This window comes from Canis lupus, chromosome 4 (assembly GCF_011100685.1).
Source record: "Canis lupus familiaris isolate Mischka breed German Shepherd chromosome 4, alternate assembly UU_Cfam_GSD_1.0, whole genome shotgun sequence".
NCBI classification, from domain to species: Eukaryota; Metazoa; Chordata; class Mammalia; order Carnivora; family Canidae; genus Canis; species Canis lupus.
In genome coordinates this window covers 23,128,418-23,155,114 of record NC_049225.1, presented here as the reverse complement: position 1 = coordinate 23,155,114, position 26,697 = coordinate 23,128,418, and the positions used below count along the sequence as shown (strand labels likewise).

General features: G+C 55.2%; 1 protein-coding gene across 6 annotated transcripts in view; it reads right to left on the bottom strand.

The window, feature by feature from the left end:
- CDH23 (cadherin related 23) overlaps nt 1-26,697 on the bottom strand; it is a 365,507-nt gene that overhangs the window by 151,419 nt on the left and 187,391 nt on the right. For 5 of the 6 annotated variants that reach the window (XM_038534255.1, XM_038534260.1, XM_038534256.1 and 2 more), the window contains exons 11-13: nt 8,792-8,797; nt 6,874-7,023; nt 6,262-6,420 (exon numbers count right to left, since the gene is read on the bottom strand). In XM_038534255.1, the coding sequence (XP_038390183.1) occupies nt 6,262-6,420; nt 6,874-7,023; nt 8,792-8,797 (315 nt within the window). Of the gene's footprint in view, nt 1-3,304; nt 3,587-6,261; nt 6,421-6,873; nt 7,024-8,791; nt 8,798-26,697 lie in introns of those variants that run through there. The other variant, XM_038534259.1, reaches the window with a different exon arrangement.

Genomic DNA, 26,697 nt, shown 5'->3' with positions numbered 1-26,697 from the left:
TTTGACATTCTTTCCACCGGGAGTGTCTCCATCCTCTGCCTTTGGTGTAAACTTGCTTTGGTGAGTCACTATAACCAGGAGAATTCAGTGTAAATGACTATGTGAATTTGAGGCTAGGTCAGGAATGGCCACACGACTTCTACCTGGTTCTCTTGGGACACTTTCTCCCAGAGGCCTCCTCTGAGGTGGTGCTGCTCAGAACCCCTGTGTCTGCAAAGCCTGCCCCGTGGGGAGAGGCCGTGTGTGGGTGCTCACGATAGGCCCAGCCTGGGCATCAGACATGGGAGGGAGACGCCTCCAGCTGTTGGAGTCACCCCCGCACCCGGAGGAGCACAGAAGGGCCCCTTGCTGAGCTCTTTCCATAATTCCTGACCTACCCGATCCACGTGGGTAAGAAAACGGCTATCGCTTTATGCAGCCAAGCTCTGGTGGTTTCTTATGCAACAGAAATGGGAACAAGCTCTGTGGGTCCTTGCTCAGAGCATGCCACAGAGCAAGCATTAACCGAGTGCGTGCTGAGTGTGGGAATGCATGGAAACAGCAGAGAAGGGGAGGGAATGAGAAAGCTCCTGGAGCCAGGACGAGCTGTGTAATTTTTTTTTTTTTTTGAGCTGTGTAATTTGTAGGGCCCAGAACCAAGTGAACGCATGGGGCCCCTCATTCAAAAATTAAGAATTTCAAGACAGTGACAGCAGCGCATCAGGTCAAGCATGGGGCCTTCTGAATCCAGGCCCCTGAGCGCACGCCCGGGCCATACACCCTCCTTCACACCTGCCTTCCTCTGAGCACGCTGCTGGCCAGGCTCGGTGCTGAGCGCCCTCCCAAGCTGTCCCATCCCATTCTCACAACAGCCCTCCCAGACAGGACCTCTCAGCGAACCTTCCCCAGGTCGGAGACGACACAGGCTCCGTGGCCCATCAAGGGCCCATCTCAGCAGAGCTGGGCTTGCACACAGGCTGAAGGGGTAGAGGACAGCCCGGTCAGGGTCCTCGAAGGCCACGGACAATAAAAACCCTCTCTGGACCACTGTAAGCCTTTGACTGCTTAGCCTTTGACCCCACGTCACCACTCTGGGGTCTCCCAGGAAACCAGCCGTGTGTAGGGGCAGGTGCTACTTTCCCCACCTGATGGGAAGGAAGCCACACTTTGCAGGAGTGGCCAGCCCACGGCAGAACAGGGTCCATGACCCTGCCCAAGACATTACTGGTCTCCCAAGGACAGGCTGGGAAGAGGGGCAGGGCGGAGAGAGAGAGGGACCATGCCTGTCAGCCCCTACAAGGCCCCCTTGGAGCCAAGCAGTAGCATTCAGCCCTGGGCTGAACAAACTGGCCCCACATCCACCCAGTCTTATGTACTTCTCCTTCCTGCTTTGATTCTATGCCTAGAGAAGAATCCCTTCTCATCTGACAGTCCATCTTCTGCCCATTTCTACTGTGCCCCAGCTCCTTGGAGCAGGGATAGAAGGTCCTGGAGGGCAGTAAGATCTGCCCTAGGAGTAACCTCCTTCCCGGCTGCTGTTCTTTCTTAGCATCCCTCTCTTGCTGCCAGCTACGTGGAACTAATAAATCTGGGGACATGAGCTCCCCGTTGCAGGAGGCGAGGCTGGCTCATGGCACGTGCCATGTACAACCTCTGTCAGCGATCTCCCAAATGCCTACCATGGGCCACCAGGATGGAATAGGGAAGTGAATGGGGATGTCTGACACAGGATTTATTCGCTATCAGAACAGCAGCCCAATGGTTATATTTGAGGTGGGTGCCAATGCAGGAGGAAAAGAGAAAGCTGAGCCCTATTTACGTCATGGGAGTGGAACTCCACCTCACTACAGAGCCTATCCCTCTCTCTATATTCTAGCCACGGGGCCTTTGCACATGCTATTCCCCCTCTTTGTCCAATGTGCTTCCCTCCTTTCACTTCCCTGTTAATGCCTACTCAATTGCCGATTCCTCAGGGAAGTCCTCCCTGACTCCCGTCAAAGTCCTGTTACAGGTTTTCATAGTTCCCTAATCTCTCCATCATAGCAAGTAATAATTAAAGATTCATTTCTTAGTATTCACATCAGGCTTTTCCAGGAGACTATCAACTTCATGAGGCCAAGACTCATACCACCACTGTCCTCAGGGCCATGTACCTGGCACACACTAGGTATTCAAAAAAACATCTGTTGGAAGGACGAATGGCTGGACTGCTTTCTTACCGTTCAGGAAAGCCTGCTAGGCACCAGGTGCCAACTGGACAGGCTGCAGGGCTGCCCCAAGTAGGAAGAAGACACCCCACAGCCTTCCTACCTGACTCTTGTCAGGTCAGGAGGTAGGATGGGAAGGTGAGAATCAGAGCAGCCTGGGGATATGAAGATGGAACCAACCACACAACCTAGAGAACGGGGAGCGACCAACAGGATTTAGGAACCTTTATACGTGTTCATGAACACAGACGTGTGCATTATATACACTCGCCCCAGAGCGCAGGGAGCTGCACACATGTGCATGCAGATATAAGAGCATGCCTGTGTCGTTTATGCACACACACCTGCGAGTGCACCTCATGCGCCCCCCCAAACATATGTGGGTACCTGTCCCCTGCACATCCCTCCCCTGCATGGTCGCCCTACAGAGCCGGCTCCGACTGGCACTGACATCTGCCCTGCACCCTCCCTCCTTCCAGCAAGCCTTTCCTAGTGAAGACAGTGCTGGGCTGCCTTGGGGGTTCCTGCTTCCCTGGTTGAAGTGCTCTGGTCTCCCGGACTTGGTCTGCTCCTCAGTGAAAGTAGCTCACCCAGCTCTGACCCTCGGGTGGCTTGGGGCCTACAGAACTGGAGATTCACCTGATGGTGCCAGAGGTTCTTGAGGGGCTCGTGTGTCACCCAGAGACACAAGAAGAACCCCGGGGCCTGTCCACCTGGGTCCTGCGGCAAGCACTCCCCAGCTCCTCTCTTTACCCTCAGCTCTGAGCGTGAAAGGACAGGCTCAGTGGGCCAACCCAGAGCCTTCTGGATGGGCTGCCCCAGTGGACAAGAGCCCATGGCTCGGGGTCAGGCAGTCCTATGAACTTCAGCTCAGTCGCTTGCCAGCCCTGGGACCCTGGGCAAGCTGTGCAGCATGTAAGCTAAGCTTCCATTTCCTCCCCTGTAAAATGAGAAGGATGGCGTGTGCAGGGTTAGAAACACCAAGTGTGAAGGGCCTGCTTCTGGCCAGGGCTCACCAGAGCCGGCGCGGAAAGGATTATTGCAGCGGCAGAGGCGGTTTATCAGTGGCGGTTTATCGGAGGTCAGCTCGGCCACCCCCCTCCTCCAGGCGTCACCAGCCCAGGCACTAGGTCTGGAAGGAACCGTAGACACATCTTAGTCCCTCGTGTTCATTTTACAGATAAGGTGCACGGAGAGCAGCAGCTTCTGCCCTCAATACCACGGTTGGCCGGGGGCAGAGTCGGTGCTCAGCGTCAAGCCTCTGAACCCTGGGTCCTCCACGTTTTCCCCTCTGCCAGTGGAAACTCCTCTTCTGCTGTAACTGGGGTCTGGAAGAGGCTCAAAGCCTGGGCTGGGGGAGGTCCAGGGGGCACGGAGGTCCAAGGGTCCAGTGCTTCCACCTGCCGGGAGCCCAGGCTGGAGGTGACGGGGCCTCCTCTCCCAGCTTCCCCACCCCCACTGTCAAACTGCTGCCTCCCCTGGGGCTGGGTGATGAGCCCACAGAAGCCTGGCCAGTGCCAGGGTGGGGGCTGGGGAGGCCCCTCACGGCAGGCTCTGCGCCCCAGCCCTCGGTGCAAATTAAAACATTTTCCTTTTCTTCATCATTTTTTTTCTGACACAACTGCCCATGAAACATTTTAATAACATCCGAGAAAAGGTCACAGAGAAGGAATTTCACAGTCCCTGAGCAGGCAGCTATAACTTCAGCTCCTCCTGCAGCAAAGGAGGTGGAAAGATTAGGCCAACCTGGGAAACGGCAGGGTTGGGGAGGCCAGGTCAGGCCGGGCAGGGTGCTGGCGTGGCTTCGCAGCGTGTTCCCTGCTAGAACTCTGCAAGTGCACTGGGGGAGGCTGGGAGACGATGGTGGGTAAGGAGGGTGGCCCAGGGGATGTTGTCACACCCCACATTCACACCCCTTGACAGCAGCCTTGGGAGGTCTCATGCCCATTTTGCAGATGAGGAAACAAAAGGCTTCCAGGGGTGATGTGGACAGACTAGCACACAGCAAAGGCAAGGAAAGCAGGGCTCACAGTTTCCCACAGGGGCCCAGGGCTCCCGTAGGCACACAGGCCTGGTACTAGAGCTTGTCACTGGGTGAAACAGCCCCTTCATTTCTGCATAGCTCATAACCCTGGGGCCGGCAGGGAACAGGGATGGGGGCTGAGAAGGAGGTGGGCAAGGCTTAGACAGACTCAAGAACTGGAGGCTGACCAGATGGGCCAGCTCTAGGTAGACACACTCAGAGGAGGCTAAATGTATCTGTTAAACATGAGAAACTGAAGAAGGGGTCATGGGTGGCATGCAGGGGTCCACGCAGGCCCAGGAACTGCTCTAAGTGCTTGAAAAAAGCCCAGTTTGAGGATCTACTCTCTAGTGGCAGCCCCAGAGGAGACTGGGCCTTATGCATTGTCCCTGGCACTGGCAACTGGCCACCAGCCTAGAGGGGTGCCTTCTGACCCTTCTGCTCCCTAGGTTCTGCAACCCCTCCCCAGAGCCATGGCAACTTGTGCCTGCAAAGTGAGACCTCCGTCCCCAGCAAGAATACCAGAGAGGAATCCCTGGATACTCACCAAGCCTGACACCTGAATTCTTTGCCATGTGGTCCCAGGCCCGCTAGGGCCCTGAAGCACAGACTGCTTGGGTGTCCTGTACCCTGATATTTGAAGATGGTTGCGGGGGTGGGGGGAGGGAGCTGCAGACTCTTTTTGGGTCCAGGAGGCCAAAGCCTCTGGCACTTGCTCTCTGGCTGGGCCCCTAGAGGCTGCTGCAAGAGGATCCACAGGGCCTCAAGCACCAGGTGACTGATTGCAGGGAGCACCTTGGCAGAAGCCGGCGGGAGGGAAACAGCCACAGCAGACTTAGTGTTTCTGTCTGATGGCCCGCCTAGCTAAACATCTGTTTGAAATATTAATAACTGTCAGATGGGAAGGGCCTGGGGGCTCAATACAGTTTCACACCATCTGTCGGTAGAGTAAACAGACTTCAGAGTAGGGGCCCTGGGATCAGCAGGCAATGGCTTGGCTTGGCTTAGCTTGGAGTAAGGATGGAGCAAGAAGTGGAAGCGAGGACTCCAAGGCCCTCAGAATGGGCAGAGGGGGGCAGCAGTGGGCTCAACTGCATCACATTTATTGAGCACCTACTGCGGGTAAGAGCCGAGCTTCCATAGCACACATCTGCCGCTTTGATCTGCTTGGCAACTGATCCTTTTCTGCTTCGGTTGAAGCCCCTTTGGCATATCCCCTTTCCCATTTTCAGCCCATATAGTTTGGATGGAGCTGACCCAGTCCCGGTTCTACCTGGGAAGAGTGTGAGTCATCTCTGGTAGATCAAGATCATGATGATTGGTTCCAGGATGGCCCAGCAAGGAGAATCAGCTCTGGGACTTTTGCTGGAACTACTGAAAATATTGTTTTCCCACTAAGGGTTGATAAATTGGGAAGAAGCAAGCCTAGGGGTGCTGGTGTTCCTCTCGGCCAATGTAAATAAAGCAGAGGCTGGTGCCAAAGTCAGATTCCTGCTGAGTGCCTGGGTCTAGCCAGGCCTGAAATCATTTTTACTTTGAATGACACGAGCTGATTCTTTTTGGCTTGAACCACTTAAGGGTTTGTGTCCCCTGCCATGGAGAGTATCAACCGATACAAACAGACAGACACTGCAGGGGGCCCCTCATAAGTCCCAGCCAAGGGCAGCTGGGGATGGCCAGGCACCCTCAAGGAGCCCATTCTTCCCTGGTGCTCAGAGGGAGGGTGGCCCTCCTCAGAGATGGCTGGCCCCTATCCCTATTAGAGGGCACTTCCAGGGCTCCTGGCCCACCTAGGTCCAGTCTCTCTCAGGAACAAGGCGTCCTTGGCCCATCCCATCCTCCCCCTGGTTGATCCTCTTTCCACATTGTTGCCCTGACCATGGACACCCCATCATAAAGAGTCCAGATGCTTCCATACACAAACACCACAGCTTCTGGGGGCTTGGGGCACCCCCCTTCCCTGACTGCCCACGTTTCTTGGGCAAATCCCTTTGGTGACCTCCCCGTGGTCTTCCCCAGAGCTCAACGGCCCTATAGAAAAGCAGGACTCACCAGCACTGTCAGCACAGAGGTCCCCACGGTGACGTTCTCATACAAGCTCACGTTGTACAGTGGCTGGCTGAAGATGGGCCGGTTGTCATTCTCGTTGATGAGGGTGATCTTCACCTTGGCATAGCCCACGTGGTCGGGCACACTCTCATTGGCAAAGAGCTGGGTGTGCGGAGCAGGGCCCCGGGTGAGCTCTCCCATGCTCCTGGAGCCTTGTCCCCATAAGTCACCCCAGGATCTTTGCAGTCCTAACCCAGAGTTCCTATCTGAGTCACTGCCCATCCCAGTTGGGTGTTGCCGTGAGTCCCTCCATCAGTGCTCCTAAGCCAGGGTGCCACTGATTCTGCTGGGGGCTGGGCTGGCAGAGGCTGGGCTCCTATGGGCTTCAGTGGCTATGACTGTGCCCAGTAAAATTCTGCTCAATTCCCAGACCTTTCCTTGTCCTCCTTGAAAAGGGGAGGCTCAGCCTCTGCCATGGGCTCAATGGATTTCTTGGAGTTGGATCCGCAGGGGATGAATGCGGAGAGGAGGAAGGGGGAGTTTAAGGAGAGGGTATCACCCTGGACCTCCCCTGAAAGCCTCCCACCTGGCAAAGAAAACATGAGAGGGCCTTACGTCAAAGTCGTAGCGGTCCACAGTCTCGTAGTCCAAGGGGACGGCCACCCGGATACGAATGTCTGCTTTTCCTTGGACAGAGGTCGGGGAGATGATGAAGTGCTGGGAATTGTTCCCTACCAGGTATACCTCGAACATGCTGTTCAGGCCCTGGGGCAAAGTGGAGAAGAAACCAGTCAGAAAGGGCTCAGAAGGCCAAGGGTCCAGAGCAGAGTGGCTCTGGTTGAGGCAGAGGAGGTGCAGTGTCCATAGCGGGGCTTGCCTGCGCCCCACCGCAAAGTGCTCTGGCTTCCGCTGGGTGACGCTGGCCTGGCTCTCACACCCTGCCTCCCATCCATGTCTGAGCCCATGGGGAGTCTCCTCCAACAGTTCTTTTTGCCTTTGTTATCCTTTCAGATGCCCCAAATATCCCTTTCAGATGGTTTGGTTCACTTCACACCTCCTGCTCCCGTCCTCCATCCCAGTGACCTCAACCTGGGAGGATCTGCAGCTGTAAGGTCCAGCAGGGAGACAGGAAAGAGGGTCAGAAGGGGACGGAGGGGAGAGAAGCAAATATGTGTCCCCGGTAGTCTTGGGCAGGAGAGGGCATGGGGGACAGACTAGAACACGGCTCCTTCCCCTCCCTCCCTCTGGAACGTGTCCATTAGAGAGAACAGTGGCTTCCTTGCACATGGAATGGGAATTACCCAAGCGGCTGAATGGCAAAGTGAACCCCTGTGGACCCCACACTGTGGCCAGCTGGTGATGGCCTGGAGGACACTGGATCCTGGGTAGCTCAGAGCTGCTATGTCCTTCACGGGCTCTCTTGCAGCCCAGCAGCCTCCATAGTTTCATGTGGGGGTGCTTTTACTCCAAGTCAGGTGTTTCTGACCATTCTAACAGGGCCCGAGCTCATAGAGCCTTTAAAAAAAAAAAAAAAAAAAAAGGCTATGAGGTCTCTGTGCTACCCAAGACCCCAGATCAAAAGAATCACTGAGGAAGGCCGGAGACACGGCTTCCTGACTTCCCAGGGTCTGGCCTGCTCGGAAATGGATTCAACCCCCCATGGGGGTGGGGGGAAATTACCCCCAAATAAGCCTCCTTTAACCTAGGCAGACGGCCTGTGGTTTGTAAAGAGCCCGTTGAGAGCCTCTCCTGACCCTTACTGCAGATGCTCAGTAGTTTACAGACCTGGGCTGTGAGCACCAGGAAGAAATGTCCTCACGCTGGTCACCCCTGGCCCAGGGCCCAGCACAGCCCCTCTGTGTAGGCTTCTTTGGAACCGAGAGCTGGCAAAGGATGCAGGCCTCTCTTCTTGATTGCCTGGGGATCCCTTCCAGGACCTGTTCCTGCTGTGAGGGGGGCAGCCAGGCTATCTGGAAGCCTCTGCATGGCCAGAAGGCAAGGCTGGAAAGGACGCCTCCAGTGAAGCCTGAGGGTTCACAAGTGTCTTCCAGTAGCCCTGGACCTGCCCCACAGGTGGTCAAATCCATTTGTAGAATGGACGCATATTAATATTTATGCATCAGTCTCTTGAATTTTTTCTATTTGTCATTACAAATTGGCAAAGTGACAACACTGCCAATCTTGGGGTTCAGAGAAACACAGGGCCTCCAGAGCTCCCCACCCAGAGTGGCTCCTGCAGACGGCCCAGGTGACGATGCTCCTTTGGTCCTCAGTTCTCCCTGGCATGGAATCCATCCGTCAGATGGAGGGCCAATTAAATGCCCGAAGGGGCACTAATAGCCAAACCCGGCAGTGTGTGACAGCTCTGTGCAGGCGACACCAGCCCCTCTCCCCCCACCACGGGACCTGGAGGCCCGAGAAGGTGGGGGCAGGCTGAGCCCGGCCGGAGCAAGTGGAGGAACACCCTCTCCAAAGCCCCTTCCCCACGCTGCCCCCCGCCCTCCCAACCCCTGCCCTTCCCGGGCTCACTTACCAGGTTCTGTCAGTGGGAGTCGGTCAGTCAAAAGGTATGGAGACAGAGAAGGAGCCGGAAAGGTACGGAGAGGAGGAAGGAACCGGAGAGAAAAGATGGTGAGATCTGAGGTCAGGGTAAGGGAGGGGGCGCCCAGTGGACCCCAGGAGCACACCCTGCTCTAGAGGAACAGCCCCCTTTGTATCTGATGGGCCATAGGCTTTGGGGGTGCAGCCCACACCCAGAGGAGGAGAGTGAAGCCGAGGAAGAGGTACTGGGGCTCCTGAGCACATGGAGTCCTCACCCAGAGGGAGGTTGGGGGGGGCGCTGCGGGGGAGGGGGATGGGCCACACCCCTATGTCCTACTCCGAGGAGCCTGGACCAAATCCCCTGCAGAAAACGACCCCAAGCATTGTCACGTTTTACTCCTCCTAACACAGAAAATGTTAAGATGTGATAAATACAGACACGGACATTTTTCACCTAGTCAAAGGTGTAAAGGGCACACTGCCGTCTCCCTGTCCCCACCGGCCCAGCCACCGGAGGGCCTCCTCTAGAGGCCACCGCGGTACCCCGTCCATGGGTCTCTTCTCCAGCACGTCGTCTTCGCAAACAGGACAAGCGCCAGGAATCTACCCCTCCCCTCCCTGACACAAACAGCAGCACGCCACATGCACTGCTCTGGGCTGGGTTTTGTCACTTAAAACTAGGTCTTGGAGACTGTTCATGACCGTACAAATAGGCGCCGATATTAACAATGACAACACAGCAGCTTTTACGGGACACCTACTCCTGGCCAGACACCGTTCACAATGACCACAGAGTTATCCTCCGTGGCTAAGGCGGGATGTTGGGAGCCCTCGAGGCCACAGAGCCTGCCTGGGGCAGTGGAACCCACAGCAGAGCAGGGACATAGAGGGTGTTCAAGAAGCGACGGGCTTTCAGCAGCTTTTCCTCACCCAGTACTCTGTGCGATCCTCTTCCCAAGGGCCCTAGGGTGGAGATGAAGAAACACTGGAGCTTGGAAACCCCTCCAGAGGAAACGGGGTTCAGAGCGGTTGAGCCACCCAAGGTTGCACAGGTTGTTGGAAGCAGAGTGAGGATAAAAGCCCAGGCCCAGCACCCAGACCGGGGTGCTTTCGAGGCTGAGAGGAGCGGGGGCCAGGGCGTCCCCCAGTAGCAGCTCCGGTGCAGTGCGAGTTCCCTGAGCAAATGCAGGTGGTAACGCTGAGCATCCCAGAGCAGGATCTGAGCGAGCGCCAGCTGGTGAGGCCAAGCAAGGAGGCTAGCCCAAGAAGGGGAGTTCTGAAGGGGTTTTAGGAAGGGAGGGGGGAACTCGGCACGAGGCAGTGGCTTTACACATGGAGCTCTGTCCTTAGCCTGTATCAGAATCATCTGGAGGCTGGTTCAGCTACAGACTGCCGCCCACCGCCAGGAATACCTGATGTGGTAGGTTGGGGGCCTGTGAATTTCTACTTCGAGCAAGTTTCAGGTGCCGCCTGTCCTGCCACTGCTGGTGTGGGACCACCACTGGCCTAAGCAGAGGCATAGAGCAGGAATGAGGAACTGGTGATAGGCAGACAGTGAGCTGATTTGCAAAGGGTGCACGTAGGGAAGAACTGGTGAGATTGTGGGGACAGCAGGAGGCTGGGGGTAGGGGTGCAGTTCCACCCCAGGCACCGTCTGGAGGGCTTTGGCACTGCCTTCCTGAGCAACGGCGAGGCAACCCAAGCTCTGAAGCACAAGAATACTGCTGAAACTGAGGAAGGTGAACGTGGCAGTGAGTGAGTCACACTGGGGCAGCCCCTCCTCACCTGGCTGCACATCCGAACTGCCAGCGGAGCTCTAAACATCAGACACATAGATGCCCACGGCCACTATGTCAGAACCTCTCGGGGTGGGGCTCAGGCAGCTGCATTTTTTTTCTTTGCTCCCTAGAGAATCATGTGGCACAGCCAGGGTTGAGAAGACATTAGCAGGGGCAGGCAGGGGCTTGGTGGCACCCACAGGGATCCAGAGGGGCGAGCAGGGCAGAGGCGGAGGAGGAGTCCTCCATCAGGCCACCACCCATCAAAATCACGTGGGCATCTTTAGAACAGCCCCAAGCTTAGGCAGCACCCACCAGACCAAGCAAATCAGATGTGGGTGGGCTGGGGGAGACCAGACCTCAGGACCTTGTAACATTTTCCGTTTTCATTCTAATGTGCTTCCAAGGGCGAGAACTGCTAGGGCAGAGCGGTGGTTCTCTGAGTTGGGTACAGGGACCCGTAGCTCAGCATTACCAAAAACCTCATTAGAAATGCATATTTTGGGCTACAGCAGTTGTACCCTTCCTAAACCCCAGGGGCGTGGCCCAGCACGGTCCAGCCAGCCTGCCAGGTATGCTGATGCTCAGTGATGTTCAAGAATCACCAGGACCAAGCAAGGCAAGGCAGGGAGCGAGTCTGAGAACAGGGAAGAAAAGACTAGGGGAGGGGGCTGGAGCTGCCACGAGGTACATGGATGGAAGACCAGAGCGAGGGACTGAAGAGATGCCTGGGAGGGTGGGGCTCAGCTCAGTGTGGACTCAGCTCGTGTACCTGGCCGGGCAGGAGCACTGACCCCTCAGGCCAGGTTTCTGCATCTCAATGAATGAGGTCCCTGCCCTCCTAGGTTTGCCACCAGGTGCTGGATGTTCACTCAGGCCTGTCCCCGCTGTGGTCCTGAGACCCCAGGGCAACCTTCTGGCTAAGTCCCACTAAGTGCTCAGCCTGCCCCTTTCAGAACCTGCCCAGAGGGCCCAGTCACCTGGCTGGTGACTGCCAGCCCCTCGGGATGGGATCTGCGTGTGGTAGTTCACCCAAGTGGTGCAAAGCCCCTACGAACTGCAGTCCTCCACCAGACAGCTTCCATTTATCAAGCCCCAACTGTGTACTGTGCGTGACTTAACCAGAATCTTTACTGACATTAGCGTCTTGTGCACCCCTTTTTCTGAAGAAGAAAAGCGAGGCCCGGGAGGGCAGCTCGTTCAGGCCTCACCGCTGCCAGCGAAGGATTTGAAGCTGGGTCTGTTCCGTCTCCAGAGAGGTCTCGGCTCTCAACCACCCAGCTCTCCAGCCCCTTCCACTGCACAGCGTGGCTCCCAATGCAAGCAGGGAAGGGCCCGGGAGGGCAGGGGCGAGGGCGGGGGGCCAGGGGCAGGCTCCTCTGCCAAGGTCAGGGAGCAGCCAGGCAGGTGGAGGGCGGGAGCCTGCCCATGGAGGAGGGCTGCTTGTGGGGCTGGGAGGGAGGGGAGGGGGGGACGGGGGGTGCGGGGAGAGGCAGGGGGCCCTCTTGGAGCTGTGGAGGGGCAATTTTGTTGGGAAGGGAGATAAAGAGGAACATCAAAAGGAGTCCCAGTGCGTGTGGAGAGGAGGCCGGTGGATTAAATTCTCCCCCAGCTGGGAGAGGCGATGAGAAGGCTGATAGGCCGCAGCCGCGGGTCCTGGAGCCGAGCGCAGCGCTGCCCTCCCCGCACCGGCTGGGGCGCCGGCGGCTGCCTGCGGGGCTGCCACTGCCTCGGCTTTATTTGTTTAGCGGAAGGGGGAAGGACGCAGATCACTCGTGCTCCCCACCGTCCCCACGCCCGGGCAGCCAGCCCGCCTTGCTCCCGGTGACTGAAGCCTTGCCACCCCCCGCAGAGGCCAGCGAGCAGCAACCTGGTCCTCCTTATCAGCCGCTGCCAGAAGGGGCTGCCCCCCAGCCCTCGGGCCCCCCCCAACCTTGCCCCCGCCAACCTCCCGCTGCTGGAAGTGGGAGGTCACAGCAGGCACCGCCCAGAAAGGACACCCCTCCTGCTCTCTTTGCATCACCCACAGCCAGCGGATCCACATCCCAAGGGTCACCTGGCTCCGTGAAGCGACCCAGTGGTATTTATTCCAACTAGTTATTGAGAGCCTAGAATGTGCTGGGCCCTCTACAGGTTCACAGAGTGCTCACGACTCTGGGAGGGCCCAGGGTGGTGTTTCCATTAAGAACTGCCTGGCATGGGGATGCCTGGGTGGCTCAGGGCATGATCCTAGGGTCCCAGGATGGAGTCCCATATCGGAGCCTGCTTCTCCCTCTGCCTATGTCTCTGCCTCTCTCTCTCTCTGTGTCTCTCTCATGAATAAACATCTTTAAAAAAATAATTGTATGTATATAAAAAAGAACTGCTTGGTAGTTCTCCAGATGCAGATTCAGGCAGGACCGGGCCCTGGGCTTGCAGAGGGGGATGGCCTGGGCTCTCGCAGGGTCTGCACCTGCCTTCTGAGTACAAGCTTCCCTTGGTTATCACCTGCATGTTCTGGACACTGGCACGTCTGTCTGCAGACAACCTGGCCTTCAAAGGGAGGAAAGTCTGGCCCAACCCCAGACTCCTTCCCTGGACATGAGGCCTGCGGATGTCTCCATCACAGCTCTTGCTTGGTTCTCCACCCGGCTCAGCACCGCCCTGCCAGCCAGCCCCTTGGAAAGGCTCAGCTCTCTGCTATAGGTCAGGGGAGTAGCTGGTTGGTGACCAGTGAAGTGATACAGTAGAGAGAAAGGCCCTGTCACTTTCTAGCTGTGCAGCCTTGGGCAACTCACTCCCATTCCTGGAGCCTCAGCTTCTTCATCTGTGAAGTGGGGAGAATGAGGCATACCAAGAGAATGAGGATTAAGGGCACCTTGTCCCATCTTGTTTTAGTGGGTAATAGGAGTTATATTTTCTTGCCTAAGTCAGGAGGCTCTCTGATAGTAGGAGCTTTTGTGTGTGGGTTTTTTTTTTTTTTTTTTCCCTTTGTGCTCCAAACGCTAGGGGTGCCTACCTCACCTTACCCTGTGAACTATGAGAGACTCTGGAAGGGACCTTAATTCCTTTCCACAGGAGGACCATGCAGACATAGGATGGACCAGGGAGGAACAGCAGGGACCAAGGTGGTCTGTATGTTGGGAGGGGTGAGCGGTGCTATAAAGCAAGACAGGGAAGAGTCAGGGAGCTCTGCAGGCTGGTGGGGTACCCTTAGCTAAGCTGGAAATGGGGCTGCGGTCTGCAGTGCCCAGATGTGCCCCGAGAGTCAGTGCTGTCCTCCCAGAAACCATGTCCAGGACTTAGACCTGCCAGGTAAGAGCCCCATGGCCAGTGGCTCCAGGCTTCAGTGGTGGCTGAAAGCACAGTCTCTTGGGGTTGGACCTAACTCCAGATTGAGGCAACTGCCCTTTTCAGCTGTATAATTTGGCATACAAAATCTTACCTCTCTGAGCCTCAATCTCCTAATCTGCAAAATGGAAAGAATAAGGGAGGGCCACTAACAGCACTCTTGTGGGCGAGCTGCAAAATCCTGGTAAAGCGCCCAGGACTGAGTGAACGTTCAGTAAATATGGGTGGTTATTCTTGTTCTAGAAGGGAGTGGAGGAGGTGGCCCCTGGAAGGGCTGATTTCTAGACATTGGCCTGGAGCGAAGGGCAGGCAGGGCAGGGCAAAGGCGTGGCTGCGTGCAGGGGGCGAGTGGACCCCCCAATGCTGGCCAGGGGCTACAGGTCTGATCCTCCCCATGCTCTATTGGCCTGATCCATGCTATCGAGTGGCAGAAAATCAAAACCCATGAAGATGGATTCTTTATCACGCCTTTGTTGTCCAGCCTTTCACTTAATTAACCCCAATCAGACATGCCCGTGTGAACCTTGGCAGGAGGCGGGCCTCTCGGCACCCTTCCCGTCCCTGCTGCTCCCGCCAGTCCCCTACCCCTCACCCTTGGTGTGCCAAGCTCCTCTGGCCCTGCCTGCTGCCATACCCAGCACACCAGGCTGCCCACTGTGAGGGCAGATAGTGGCCACCGCCTCCATCCCCTAACTCAGCCTCAGCCCCCAGGCCCCTTCCAGCTTTCAGAGCCTGGGAGAACTGATGCCGGCACCTCCATGCAATTCCTGAGTGCAGGGCCACCTGTCTCTGTCTCTTCATGTCCCTCCGACCCCACGCCCTGTTTCTGGACACACAGTCCCAACCCTGAACCCAGCAAAGGCCACAGCACACGCTTCCGTAGTTCAGCCTTGTCTTTCTCTCCTGCCTGCCAGGCTTGTCCGGCCCCGAGCCTCAGTTTCTCTGCCCTGGTTTCAGGCTCTCAGCCCACCTACACCCTCCTCCTCAAACTCCTCTGTGGTCTGGCCCTTGAGCAGGGTGGGCAGGAGCTGTTTTTCCTGGATGGGTCATTTGTTCTCTCTGGGCCTCAGTTTCCAGATCTGTAAACCGGGGTGATTCTCTAAGGCCCTTAATGTGTGCTGTGCTCCTCTGGATGGCTTTCCACTCCTGCTGCTGCTCCGGGCCTCTCTCTACTTCTTCCCCTGCTGCTGCCCTCTCCACCTCTCCTTTCTGTTCCTTCCTCTTTTCCTCCTCTCCTCTCCTCCCATCCCTCTCCCCTTCTATTCCTCTTCTCCTTGCTCTTTCTTACCCCCCATTCTCTTTTCCATTTCTCCTTTTCTTCTTCCTCTTCCATCGCCCTTCCTATTTCCTCCTCCCTCCTCCACCTCCCCCACCTCCTCCTCTGTCCCTCTCTCTGCCAGACTCCCCCCTCCTCCTCTCCCCAGGTTATCTGCTGAATTCCACACACGCCTGCACAGACGGGATCAATCCAAGGCTCCCTTGCCTTCAGCTTATCTCTGCTCCAAATGATTGATTTTCCCTCTTTAAGAGTAATTTGCTGGTGAATTCCATGTATTGCAAAAACCCCTGTGAAATCTAATTCAATCCGATCGGCAGCTGGCACTTTGGGGAAAGAATACTAGAGAGCTGTCAATTTCATCGTGCGGACGTGTGTATTATTTTGCTCACAGACGAGGGCACGAGGCAGGCAGGTGCTCCTCACCTGCACGTGCACACCTCCCCTCCCTCCCTCAGGAGGGATCTTGTCGCTGCCCCTGCAGCCAGCCCGGGCTCTCCTGGGAAGTGAATTATAACGTGCACTGGGTACTTGCATTAAGGTAAATGAGGGGCAGGTGCTCTCAAATTGTTTACCTGATTTGCAGCCCACTGCCCTAGTGCACTATGGGAATCTCACACCTCCAGAGCCCAGCTACACCTGACCACCTGTCTTCTGCATTCCAGCATGTCTGGCTCAGAGCCTCAGTTTCTCACCTTTGGGAGTGGACCACCTCTCAGGCCTGCCCCTAGGTGACCAGCTGTCCCAGTTCGCCTGGAATGTGGGACTTAAAAGTACAAAACCCAGGCAGTTGCAGGCAAACCAGGAGAGGTGGTGTCCAACTCCATGAGATAATGTCTGAGAGGACAAGCTGTCCCCACTGCCCAGGTGTGGCAGTCATGTACTTGGAATGGAAAACAAGTTTCTGAGCATCTGACACAGCCCATGTCCTATAGGTGCTCCCCAAAGGTTGCACCACTTCAGAGGCTCAAGCCCCCATGCAGCTCACACACAGGAGCTGGTCCTTGCTCATGAAGATGGCCGAATGGTGGACCAAGCAAGGGCTCTTGCTCAGCCCTGGTGACCTGTGCTCTGGGAGGGTCCCATCTTGGGAGGGGTCATAGGTGCCACCTATACCTCCTGAATACAGCAGAGTTAACTGTACCTACTCCCACAGCTGGAACCAGCCACTCTGGCCTCATTTTTATGCCCCAAGTAAATAGCCATTTCTGGTGGGATCCAAATCTTTGGGCTGCCCTGGACCTCTAGATATTGGAGCAACCAGTCCAGGGGTTACTTAGAGAAGTGGCTTTAGGGGGATTGGTCAGGAAGGTGAGGCTCACCTAAATAGTGCTTGTGGGCATGGTCAAAGGGCAAGCTTTATGTGGAAGGTCCAGGGGTTCACAAGGACCTTCTCAGGCCATATGGAAATCCATGTCCGCAGGACAGGGGTCCAGGTAGGGTTTATGAGGCCAGAGCTCTGAGCTCTTGATTCCAGGATGACATGTTTCATCTCCCACCCCCCAGATCCCAAAGATCCTGCAGGCCATGCACCCCTCCTCATTCCTTCCCTCTCTCCTGCAAGGGACCCTGTTTGAAAGGCACATGCCCCATGTGGAAAGCTCAACAATGCCTTCCTTGTTTTCCTGCCTGCAACCCAGGCATGCCTCCCAGCACAGGTGGCCACATTCTTAACCTTAAGGTCTACTACTCTAATCAGAAGCTGCCACCTTGGACCTTACCCCCATACCTGGCTTCAACTCTTTCCCTCCTTTGCTCCACTGGCAAACCCCGCACTGGAATTTTGGCTGGGGTTGGGGCAAGGGGCCAAACTTGGGGGGGGGGTCAGTGTTCTCAGATGTGCAGGAAGGAGAATCCAAAATGCATGATGAAAAGGGTATGCATCCAGGTCTGCCCCAAGCCCAGAATTGTCCCTCCCCTCCCTCTGGGGCCTCAGCGGGGAAGGATCTCGTGGCCCCCGTGGCCCCCGTAGGAGGATGAGCCTGGCTGGCTGGTATGGGGGGGCCTCCAGCCCTCCAGGGCCTTCAGGAGGAGGAGCAGGGAGGGGTTGGTAGGAGCCAGGAGCTGGGCTTTGCACTCAGCAGCTGCCTGGCTCTGTCTATTTACCATGCTAAAACTATTTCCTTGTTCCCACAGAGAGAGAAATGTGTGGCAAGGCAAAGAAATCTAAATGCCTTATGGAAATCGGGAGGGCACACTGCCTGCCGCTAATCACACCACTTTGTATTCCCTCTGCCTTTCCCACTTGGAGTCCACCTCCTCAGGCCCATAGGTGGCAGGGAGGGGCTGAGGGGGCGGCGGAGGGAGTCCTGGGAGCCCTGGAACTGACACACTCTGTGACCTCAGGCAAACTGCCCTCTCAGGGCTGCCTTTCAAAATGAGGGATCCCTTTGTCTGAGGAGGCCCGGAGGGCAGAGCTCAAGACGGAGTAGGGGCCATGCACCTGGGTGTGGGGGATCTAGGAGCCAAAGGCAGGGTGATTTCATCTCCCTCCTCCTCCAGGAAGGTCTGCCCAGCTTTGCGCTTTGCATCTCCTTCCCCGAACAAAAGCATCGCAAACGCCCTAAGGGATGCATCCTGGGCTGGAACGGGTGCTGGGCTTCAGGTAGGTGAGTGATCATGCCTGGGGACAGCCCTGCATGTCACTCAGCAGCCCTGGGGCATCCCAGAAGTCTAACCTGGGCAGCCTGCAAAGAGCCCCTCCTACCTGACACATTGCACACCTCGCGAGGCACTCGCATGGGGCACGGGCACACAACTACGGTTGAATGGACAAAGGAAGAGATGCACGAATGAGTGGGCTCTGCGAGTGCTTATCTGTGAATGCGTGGGTGTGAGGGAAAAACAGAAGGTAGAGACAGAGGCAGGAGGAAGGCTGGGAAGGGGAGCAAGAGAGGATAATCAGACTCAAAGAAAAACAGAGACAGAAATGGAGGGAGTGGGCAAGGGTGGGTGGAGGGCGTTCAGATGAGGAAGTGAGCCGAGGTGGAGAGGACACCAGGTGGGCCTGGCCACTGCCCAGCGGGCAGAGGCTGGCAGCTCTCACCTTCTTTCCTCTTCTTAGCCTGCCCTTCTGGGTTTCTCTGCACGCTGGCCCCTGAGATTCCAGACCCTAGCTGCATTCCAACTCCACAAACCCTGCATCCAGTCCCTGCCCTTCCTGCTGTCTGCCATCATCCTCTGTCACTTCACTGTCTTCGTTCTCCTGGTGTCCAGATCAATCAACTTAAAGAACAGCTCTGAGGATCAAGAGCTCGTGCTCAAGAACCATCGATGGCTCCCACTTGCCTGCTGAATTATGTTCAAACTCACCTTGGCATTCAAGGCTCTCTGGTCTCCCTTTCTGGCTTTATGGCGGGGTGCGGGGGGCGGGGTGCAGATTACCTACTTGCTGAATTAAAAGACAGTGGGGAGAAGGATGGTGCTGAGTCCAAAAGCTCACCCTGTGGTGCTGTGTATGCTGCTTACCTTTCATCTCATCTTTTTTTTGGGAGGGTGTGGATGTGGAGAGGTCGTCAGTAATTTATGATTTTTATAATTATAAAAATTAGCGTGCAGTGAAATTGACATTTGGGGGCATTTGGTTTTATGAATTTTAACACATGTATAAATTCGTGTTACCCCATCACAACCAGGATACAGAACGGTTCTACTGTCCCCCAAACTATCTTTACACTCAACTCCTCTTCTATCCCTCAGCCCTGGTAACCACTGATGGTAATCTCTGTCACCATAGCTTGGTCTTTTTGAGAATGTCAAAGAATCACACAGAAAGAATGTAGCCTTTGAGACTGGCTGCTTTCACTGCCTATAATGCCTTTGGGATCACGGGATTCTTACTTCCCCTTAGTGGTCTGCTTATTTTTTTAAGATTTATTTATTCATGACAGACAGACAGACAGACACACACACAGATAGAGATAGAGATAGAGAGAGAGAGAGACAGAGACACAGGCAGAGGGAGAAGCAGGGAGCCCGGCATGGGACTCGATCCCAGGTCTCCAGGATCACACCCCAGGCCAAAGGCAGCACTAAACCACTGGGCCACTGGGGCCACCTGCTTATTTTTTAAGTAGTCCTGTCCCTAGAGGATGAGTTGACATCTGCACCGCTGCAGGAGCTGGAGGGGGTGGTCCCGCATCCCTCTGAGAGGTGAGCCATCAAGGGCAGGGGGTGGGGGTGAGGGGCGGCGGTGGAGGGTGGGGTGGGAGGGTTTTGAAGGCAGGGGGAAGAGAAGGGTCAAGTGGATTAAAAAAGAAAAAAAAAAGGGCCTGGTTGGCCTGCTTTGTAAACGTTAGCGGATTTGGACATTCCCTAATGAGGGCAATTAAGAGTCATTATGCTGAAAGCAGAAAAGTAAACACAGATCCATATGCTAATTGGCAAATACTGCTGCATGTTAGGGCTGGCTGCCTCCTCCCTCTCCCGAGCTGTGCCCCTCTTCCTGCAGACGGTGCCTCCCACCCCCACCCCCCATCACACTCCTGTCCTGCGTGCTTCCTCTTGGTCCTCCTCCTCCCTGGGGCCACTCCTCAGTCGCCTTTGCTGGCTCACCCCCATCTCCCCTAACGTGAACGCTGGGCTGCCCCAGCCCCCCTCTCCCTACACACAACCCTTGCCTCAGTGAGCCCTGCTAGACCTGTGGCTCTAAATACAGTGAGGTGCTGGCGATGCTTACGTTTCTATCTCCAGCCTGGGCCCAAGTTGTGGGATATTTCCAGGATCTAGGTGAGCCAGCTGCGGTCATGCTGGCAGCTTGAGGTCCATATGGTAGGAGGATTTACACCAGAGAGTCCACCGAGTGCTACAAATGAGGGGCCCCCCAACCTAGAGCTGCTTGTTGGACATTTATCAGCATGCCCCCCTGCCTTCTCGATGTTTCCATATGGATATCTAACACACACGTCGATGTAATGTGTTGCAAGCTAACCAAAAGATACCACCTTCTCTTCACTAAACCTACCCCTTCACCATCTCAGGAAGGAAGGACTCCATGTTTCTAAGTGCTTGGGTCAAACACCTTGCACAGTCATTGTAACACACACCCCTCAACACACGCACACCCCCAAAATCCTGACTCTCCCTTCAAAATGGGTTCAGGAGCAGAGCACCTCTCATTCCCCCAATAGCACCTGCAATTACTATCCTTACCTCCCAACGACGGCCCTGCCCTGGGTGGTCTGTTCACCCTGGGCAGCCAGACCATCTTTTAAAATAATTTTCTTAAAAAAAAATAAAATAAAAAATAAAATAAAATAAAATAAAATAATTTTCTTTTGATTGAGATAAAATTCACCATTTTAACAACTTAAAATGTATAATTTGGTGGTTTTCAGCATACCCACCATGTTGTGCCACCACCACCCCGATACGGGTCTACAACATCTCCATCATTCTAAAAGGCAACGTGGGATCCGTGAGCAGTCACGCCGCCGCATTCCCCTCCCCACCAGCCCCTGCAGCCACAAATCTCTCTGTCTCTGGATTTGCCTGTTCCAGACATCTCATACAGAGGGAATCGCACACTATGTGGCCTTTTGTGTTTTGCTTCTTTATGTAGCATAAGGTTTTCTAGGTTCATCCACACGGTAGCACATGTCGGGGCCGCATTACCGTCACGGCCGAGTACTGTTTCGTTGTGGAGCTGCCACATTTTGTTTATGCATCAGCAGTGGATGTGGACACTCGGGTCGTGTTCACAGACTGTCCTGATACTTCAAATGGTAAGGCCCTTGCTCCCTGCTCACCACCCTCAGGTGGCTTCCTGCCTCCCTCCTGCACAAGCTGAGCCCTGATGGCACAGCTGCCTATCAGACCACCTCTGTCAGCCCCACTCCTCCTCCTCCCTCCTCCTTGATCCTCCTCACTCCTCCTCCTCCTGCCCCACGCGTGGGTGCACTGCTGCCTCCGCCGCATGCCTGCTGTGCCCTCTGCCTGGAAGGCTCTTCCTCCAAGTGGCCACATGGCCCACCCCATCTTCACTGAGGGCTCTCCTAAAGGTCACCTCATCAGAGAGCCCTCCTCCAACCCCTCTGGCTCCCTCAAACCCCTCCCCCTGCTTTATTTTTCTCTGCCATAGACTCAGGGTTCCTTCAATCTTCCACCCCTGGAGCCTATGCTGCCCGAGGGCGGGACTTGTGACCGGTACCTAGAAGAGCATCTGGCATGCAGTAGGTGCTCAACACGTATTTGTCGATGACTACATACACTAACGAATTGGTTCCTTCTAGAATATCTCTTCTGCTTTCCTGCCCCAGGCCCGTGGGTGCCTGCTACCCTGCACTTCGCCAGCTGGCGTAGCTTTTGCACGCTCTGGCCTTAGTAGAAGCTTTCCTCGGAGGCTAGTTTTGCCCATGTGAGAGAAGCAGAGATGTCACCTGCCCGTTGACTCTGGACTCAGGGCACGTGTCAGGACCAAGAAGAGGAAAACCTGCACCTTTTAACCTGCGATATAGACGCATGACAACCTTGGTTTTGAGAACTTACTCTCAGTTCCTTTTCAAATCGATTGGTAACAGATGGAGAAATGAAGATGTGGAGAGGGAGAGAGGAGTAAGCGTCTGCCCTGTGCCTTCCTGGGTAAAGTGACAACACGGTCATGAAACGTTGCCTTGCCATGAAATGCCTCTTGCCCCCGGCCCCACGTACCCCTGCACCATCGGCCCTTTCAGGGGACAGAGTCTGTAGGAGCTCTGGCAAGCAGCACTGGGTGCTGGCTCTGGGGGGAGGCTCTGCGCCCCTCTTGGTGGCCCACTCTCACCATCACTGCCCATTGGGATCTGTCATCCCTACTTGTTAATTAGGATGTTTCATTGCCTGTGGGCACAGTGATGGGGTGAGACATGCAGGGACCGCTCCCAGCTGGGCCGTGCTTACCCCTACTCTTCGAGACAGGGGGATAAACAAGATACACCATCTATTGCTGTCAGGGGTGTGATGGGGGTGGCAAGTGGGGTGGGTAGGGGAGTGTGGGAAGAAGAAATCACATTCTAGGGTGAGACTGGGCTCACTGATGCCCATGGTAAAAGGGGCACCGTGGTGGGCATGGAGTGGCCAGGAGGTCATGGACAGGAAGAGGACAGAGGATGAAGTGCATTAGTTCTGCTTCTGATCTCCCAGCATGGGGTTGGGGTGTTTAGGAAGACCACGCTCTGCATTTAGGAAGCGTGACTCCTAAGGACAAAATGACTCCCATTACTTCCTATCGTGAACAGGGGTGGTGGGGGGCAGGGAAGAGGGTCAGCTGCCAGGGAGGTGGGTGAAGGGGGTAGAGTGCTCCACAACCAAGATGAAAGACCACTTCTAGCCAAGGGAGGAGACTGGGCCCAGCTGGAGAGGGGCGACAGTGAGGAGTGGGGCTGCCTGCTTCACACCCCAGCCAGGGCTACTGGGCCTGGTGTAAATAGCACGCTAATTAGATTTAAGGATGAGACTAAATTAGGAGGTGTCAGAATCACACCGAGGACACCCCCTGGTCCTCAAGGAAGCTGGAGCTTAGCATGCTGGGAGGAATCACACCACAGGATGCAGCCGAGCACAGAAAAATCCTAATAATCACCATCGTCATAATAAGAGCCTCGGTGAAGGCAACTGGGGAGAAATTAATAGGAAATAGAGCAGATGGGGCTGCCCTGCTCCCCCTGGCTTCCCTTCCAGAATGGCTTTGCTTTGAAGTCAACAGACATTTTCCTGGAGAGCCTAAAAATCTTGGGGGAAGAACCCGAGAAATGTGAGCTGAAGCTGTGACACAACGGAGGTCTTGCAAACAGACCTGTGCCCGGCAAACAAAGGTGCAGAGTGATGCTCACGCAGGCACCACGATTCCAGTTACTGGCTGTGTGGACACAGCTTTGGGTGGACACTTAGTCGGCTATGCAGTCAGATCACCAGAGAAGCTTTCAGGAACAGAAGCAGCCAGGATGGGCACCTTGGCCTGGGGACTGGGGTTAGGGCACTGCCGACCTCCACTTCAGTATGTGCTTCATCTTGGTTGCTCCCTGGACCAGAGCCCTCACTCCCTCCTTCCCCTCAGCTTCGTGTCACTGATGAAATCACAAGCTGGGTGAGAGGTGCAGAATGTTGGAGGCATTCTATCTACTTCCTTTATACCGCCCAGGGGATTCAGTGGGAGGTGGGTGATTTCCAGCCAGATCCCACTTATCTCCCTAATAGAGGGGAAGAAAAGAGTCTGGATAACTAGATAATCATACATCCACAGAAAGTGCAAAAACTCACACATCTGCTTCCGGGGATGCTGGCAGCCTGGCCCTCCCTCTCTTCCCCATCTCTTCACTGCTTCCAGAGTTTGGTTTCTAGTTCCAATTGCTTTGGAAAATAGGAAAATGGAGAGCTGTGCTCTCTCGGGGTCACATCAGCAGGTAGGGAGAGTTTAGGGCAAGTGGGATCACTTCCTGGGGTGGCAGGGACATAGGGTCCCTGTGTCTCTACTGCAAAGTAGATGCTGGTGGATGGATACATGCGGCCCGGTTGAACAGTGGCCTGGAGCATCCAGAGCTGGAAAACGGACCCTCCGCTGAATGTGTGACGCGGAACCTCCCTGCTCCAACCTCATTCCAAATGCATGTGTGGTTCAGGATGCCAACTCTGCCCCCCCAGCAGAAGGTCAGCCTTACAACAAAAGCCCAAGGAGGGAGCTGGGCTAAACGGTGGTAGTTCATGAGCAGAGGGTCCCCTGGTTTTTTTCATCTTTTTTGTGCCAAGGACCCCTCCGATGGTCTGGTGAAGCCTATGGTCCCCCTTCCTAAAATAATATTTTTAATTGCAAAAAATTTAAAATACATGAGACCACAAAATCAACTCATTGCATTGAAATACAGTTACCAGGTATTTTAAAAGGGCATTAAAGAAGAATGATGTGCTTCCTAGTGCATTAAACAATGACTGGGCAGAGGGGTTAACAAACACTGTAATTTCAGAGCAGTGATAACAATCAATGGTTTGTTGAGATCCCAGGACCCCTGAAACGTGACATGAAAATGTCTGAGGTTTCTCTCGGGGTCAAAATCCCATGTATGGCTAATACCACTGTTTGTTTCTATTTTCATAATTAAAGGGAGTGCTAACGGTCAATTACAGGTTAGTGAAAATAAAGACACAGATTTTTCTCCACCCAGAGTCATGGAGGCCTTGGGGAGGCAGTGGACCCCCGCTTCTGGGGTAAGAATCTCTGGACTGAAAGGAAGCCTGGTGGAGGCCCCTGGGGCCCAGAGCTACAACTGCGCAGGGCTGCGTGGGGACAGGGCCACTTCACGCTGGACAGACTGGTGAGTAAGAACAAATGGGAAAATAAATTTAAATAAATACAAGGTTGCGGGCTGGGCTCCCTGACAGGCCAGGGACCCATGTGGAATGGAGAATAAGAGTGATGGATAAAAACGAGGCCCAGATTAGCAGGAGAATGAGAACAATCTCCCCTTCTCCCTGCCCCCTACACCCCCCTGCCCCCACAATCCCTACAAGTAAACCCAGTATTCTGGAATATGGCTTTTTCTCCCTGTCATTTGCTTTCTTTTATTTATGTATTTGGTGATGTTTTCTCCTTGGGGAGGTGGGTAATTCTCTGTTATTTTTTCCTATGCCCCTCAAATAAATGAATCGTGTCATCTCCTGCCTGAAATAGGAATTAGCTCCTGCCAGATGTGTCCCCGTTCACCTTGCCTTACCTCCTCCCACCCCTTCCCCCGCCCTGCCCACAGCCATGCTGGAGGTGGGAGATCCACCTGCTTAGGTGGGACCAAACCTCTGAGAATGGGGAGCCGTGGCTGCAAATGCGGAGCTCCCTAGTGCAAGCAAGAAGCGCAGGATTGAGAGTTCAAGGCCAAGCTCTGTGACCCACTGGCTGTGTGACCTTGGGGAAGCCCCTTAACCCCTCTGAGCCTCGACTGCCTCCTCTCTGAAGAAACACAACAATACGCCTCTCTCTCTCTCAAAGGGTTGGGATAGTAAAAGCAGTTAAAATTTAAAGAGTGCTTTTTATGGGCCGGGCACGGTTTCAAATACACATATTAACTCACTTAATCCTCATAACAGCTTTGTGAGGAGGTACCATTGCTGTCTTCATTTTCCAGACAGGAAAACTGAATCAGAGAGGATAAATGAACTCCTCTGAGCTTCCACAGGTCAAAAGTAGCACAGCAGGATTCAAACCACGGCCATCTGGCTTCAAAGTGCTCATTTTTCACCATTCCATCTCACCCTACCTGGTGAAAGGGTGCTCCAGGTGACACCAAATAAACAAGCACACAGGCGGGGTGGGAGAGGACACTGGGGGTGGGGAATGAGGCCCAGAGGTCCCAGATCCCTCTGCCCAAAGCAGGGAGCAGAGGCCGCTGGAGTGAGTTCAGGGAAGGGAGGAGGGGCCCACGCTGGGCAGGGGTGGGGGGTGGGCCGGTGGCAGGAGTGAACCTTCTCCTTCCCACCCAGGTCCTCTTGGATTAAGGCTTTGTAGAGTCTTCATTGAGACTGACTGGCCCCACCCATGGTTTTCCAGAGGGGGACACTGAGGTACAGAGTGAAGACTTGGCTGGCTCGGAATCGCTCTGTGAGTCAGGAGCAGAACGGGGGTGGGACTTGGCTCAAGGGTTCTCTCTGCCACCGTCCCTGGGCAGTGGGGGTAGGTCTGGTAGCAGAATGCTGGGCCACGGTTCAGAATCCTGGGCCGATTTTAACTCGGGAGAGCCTCTGTCACAAAGACCAAAAAGGTGGGTCATTCACGGTCTTCCGGGGCAGAGTTCTGAAGGTGTTTTCCATTGGACTTTTTTGGGTTTCATAATAAGGGGACTGGGGTTCTCTGGCTTCTTGCCACCCTGAAAGGAAAACAGCTAAACTGTAAGAGAGCCTCCATCAGACGCTGGAAAGCACCTGCTGGCTAGAACAGGTGGCTGGGGGAGGCCAGGGGGGGGGCTTCTGTGCGGCTTTGCTACATTTCCCTGCTTCCACCTTCGGCTCCTGACAGCCCATTTTCAATACAGCCATCAGAGGGCCCCTTAAGAAAGGTGACTCAGAGCATGTCAACCCCCTGGCTCCCCACTGGACTGGCAGTAACAGAAAAACACCTTCCTGTGGCTGCAGGGCCTGGCCTGGCTCCCGCTGACTGACGCTGACGCTGCTGCTGCTGCCTCACCCCCTGCAGCTCTCTCCAGGTCCCCCTGACCAGTCTCTTTTCTACCCCTTGAAAATGCCCTGCCAGTTCCCTCTTGGGGGACCCCTGCCCTTGCAGGGGAGCATCTGCTGCCAGGATGTTCTCCCTCTGCAGCTCTGTGTGGCTGCCTCCTCTACACCTCTTAACTTCTGCTCTAAGGGCACCTCTTTGGAAGGCAGTCCGGAACCTCTGAGTCAAAAATTGGGGGCAGCCCGGGGGGCTCAGCGGTTTAGCACCGCCTTCAGCCCAGTGTGTGATCCTGGAGTCCCAGGATCGAGTCCCACAACCGGCTCCCTGCATGGAGCCTTCTTCTCCCTCTGCCTGTGTCTCTGCCTCTCTCTCTCTCTGTCTCT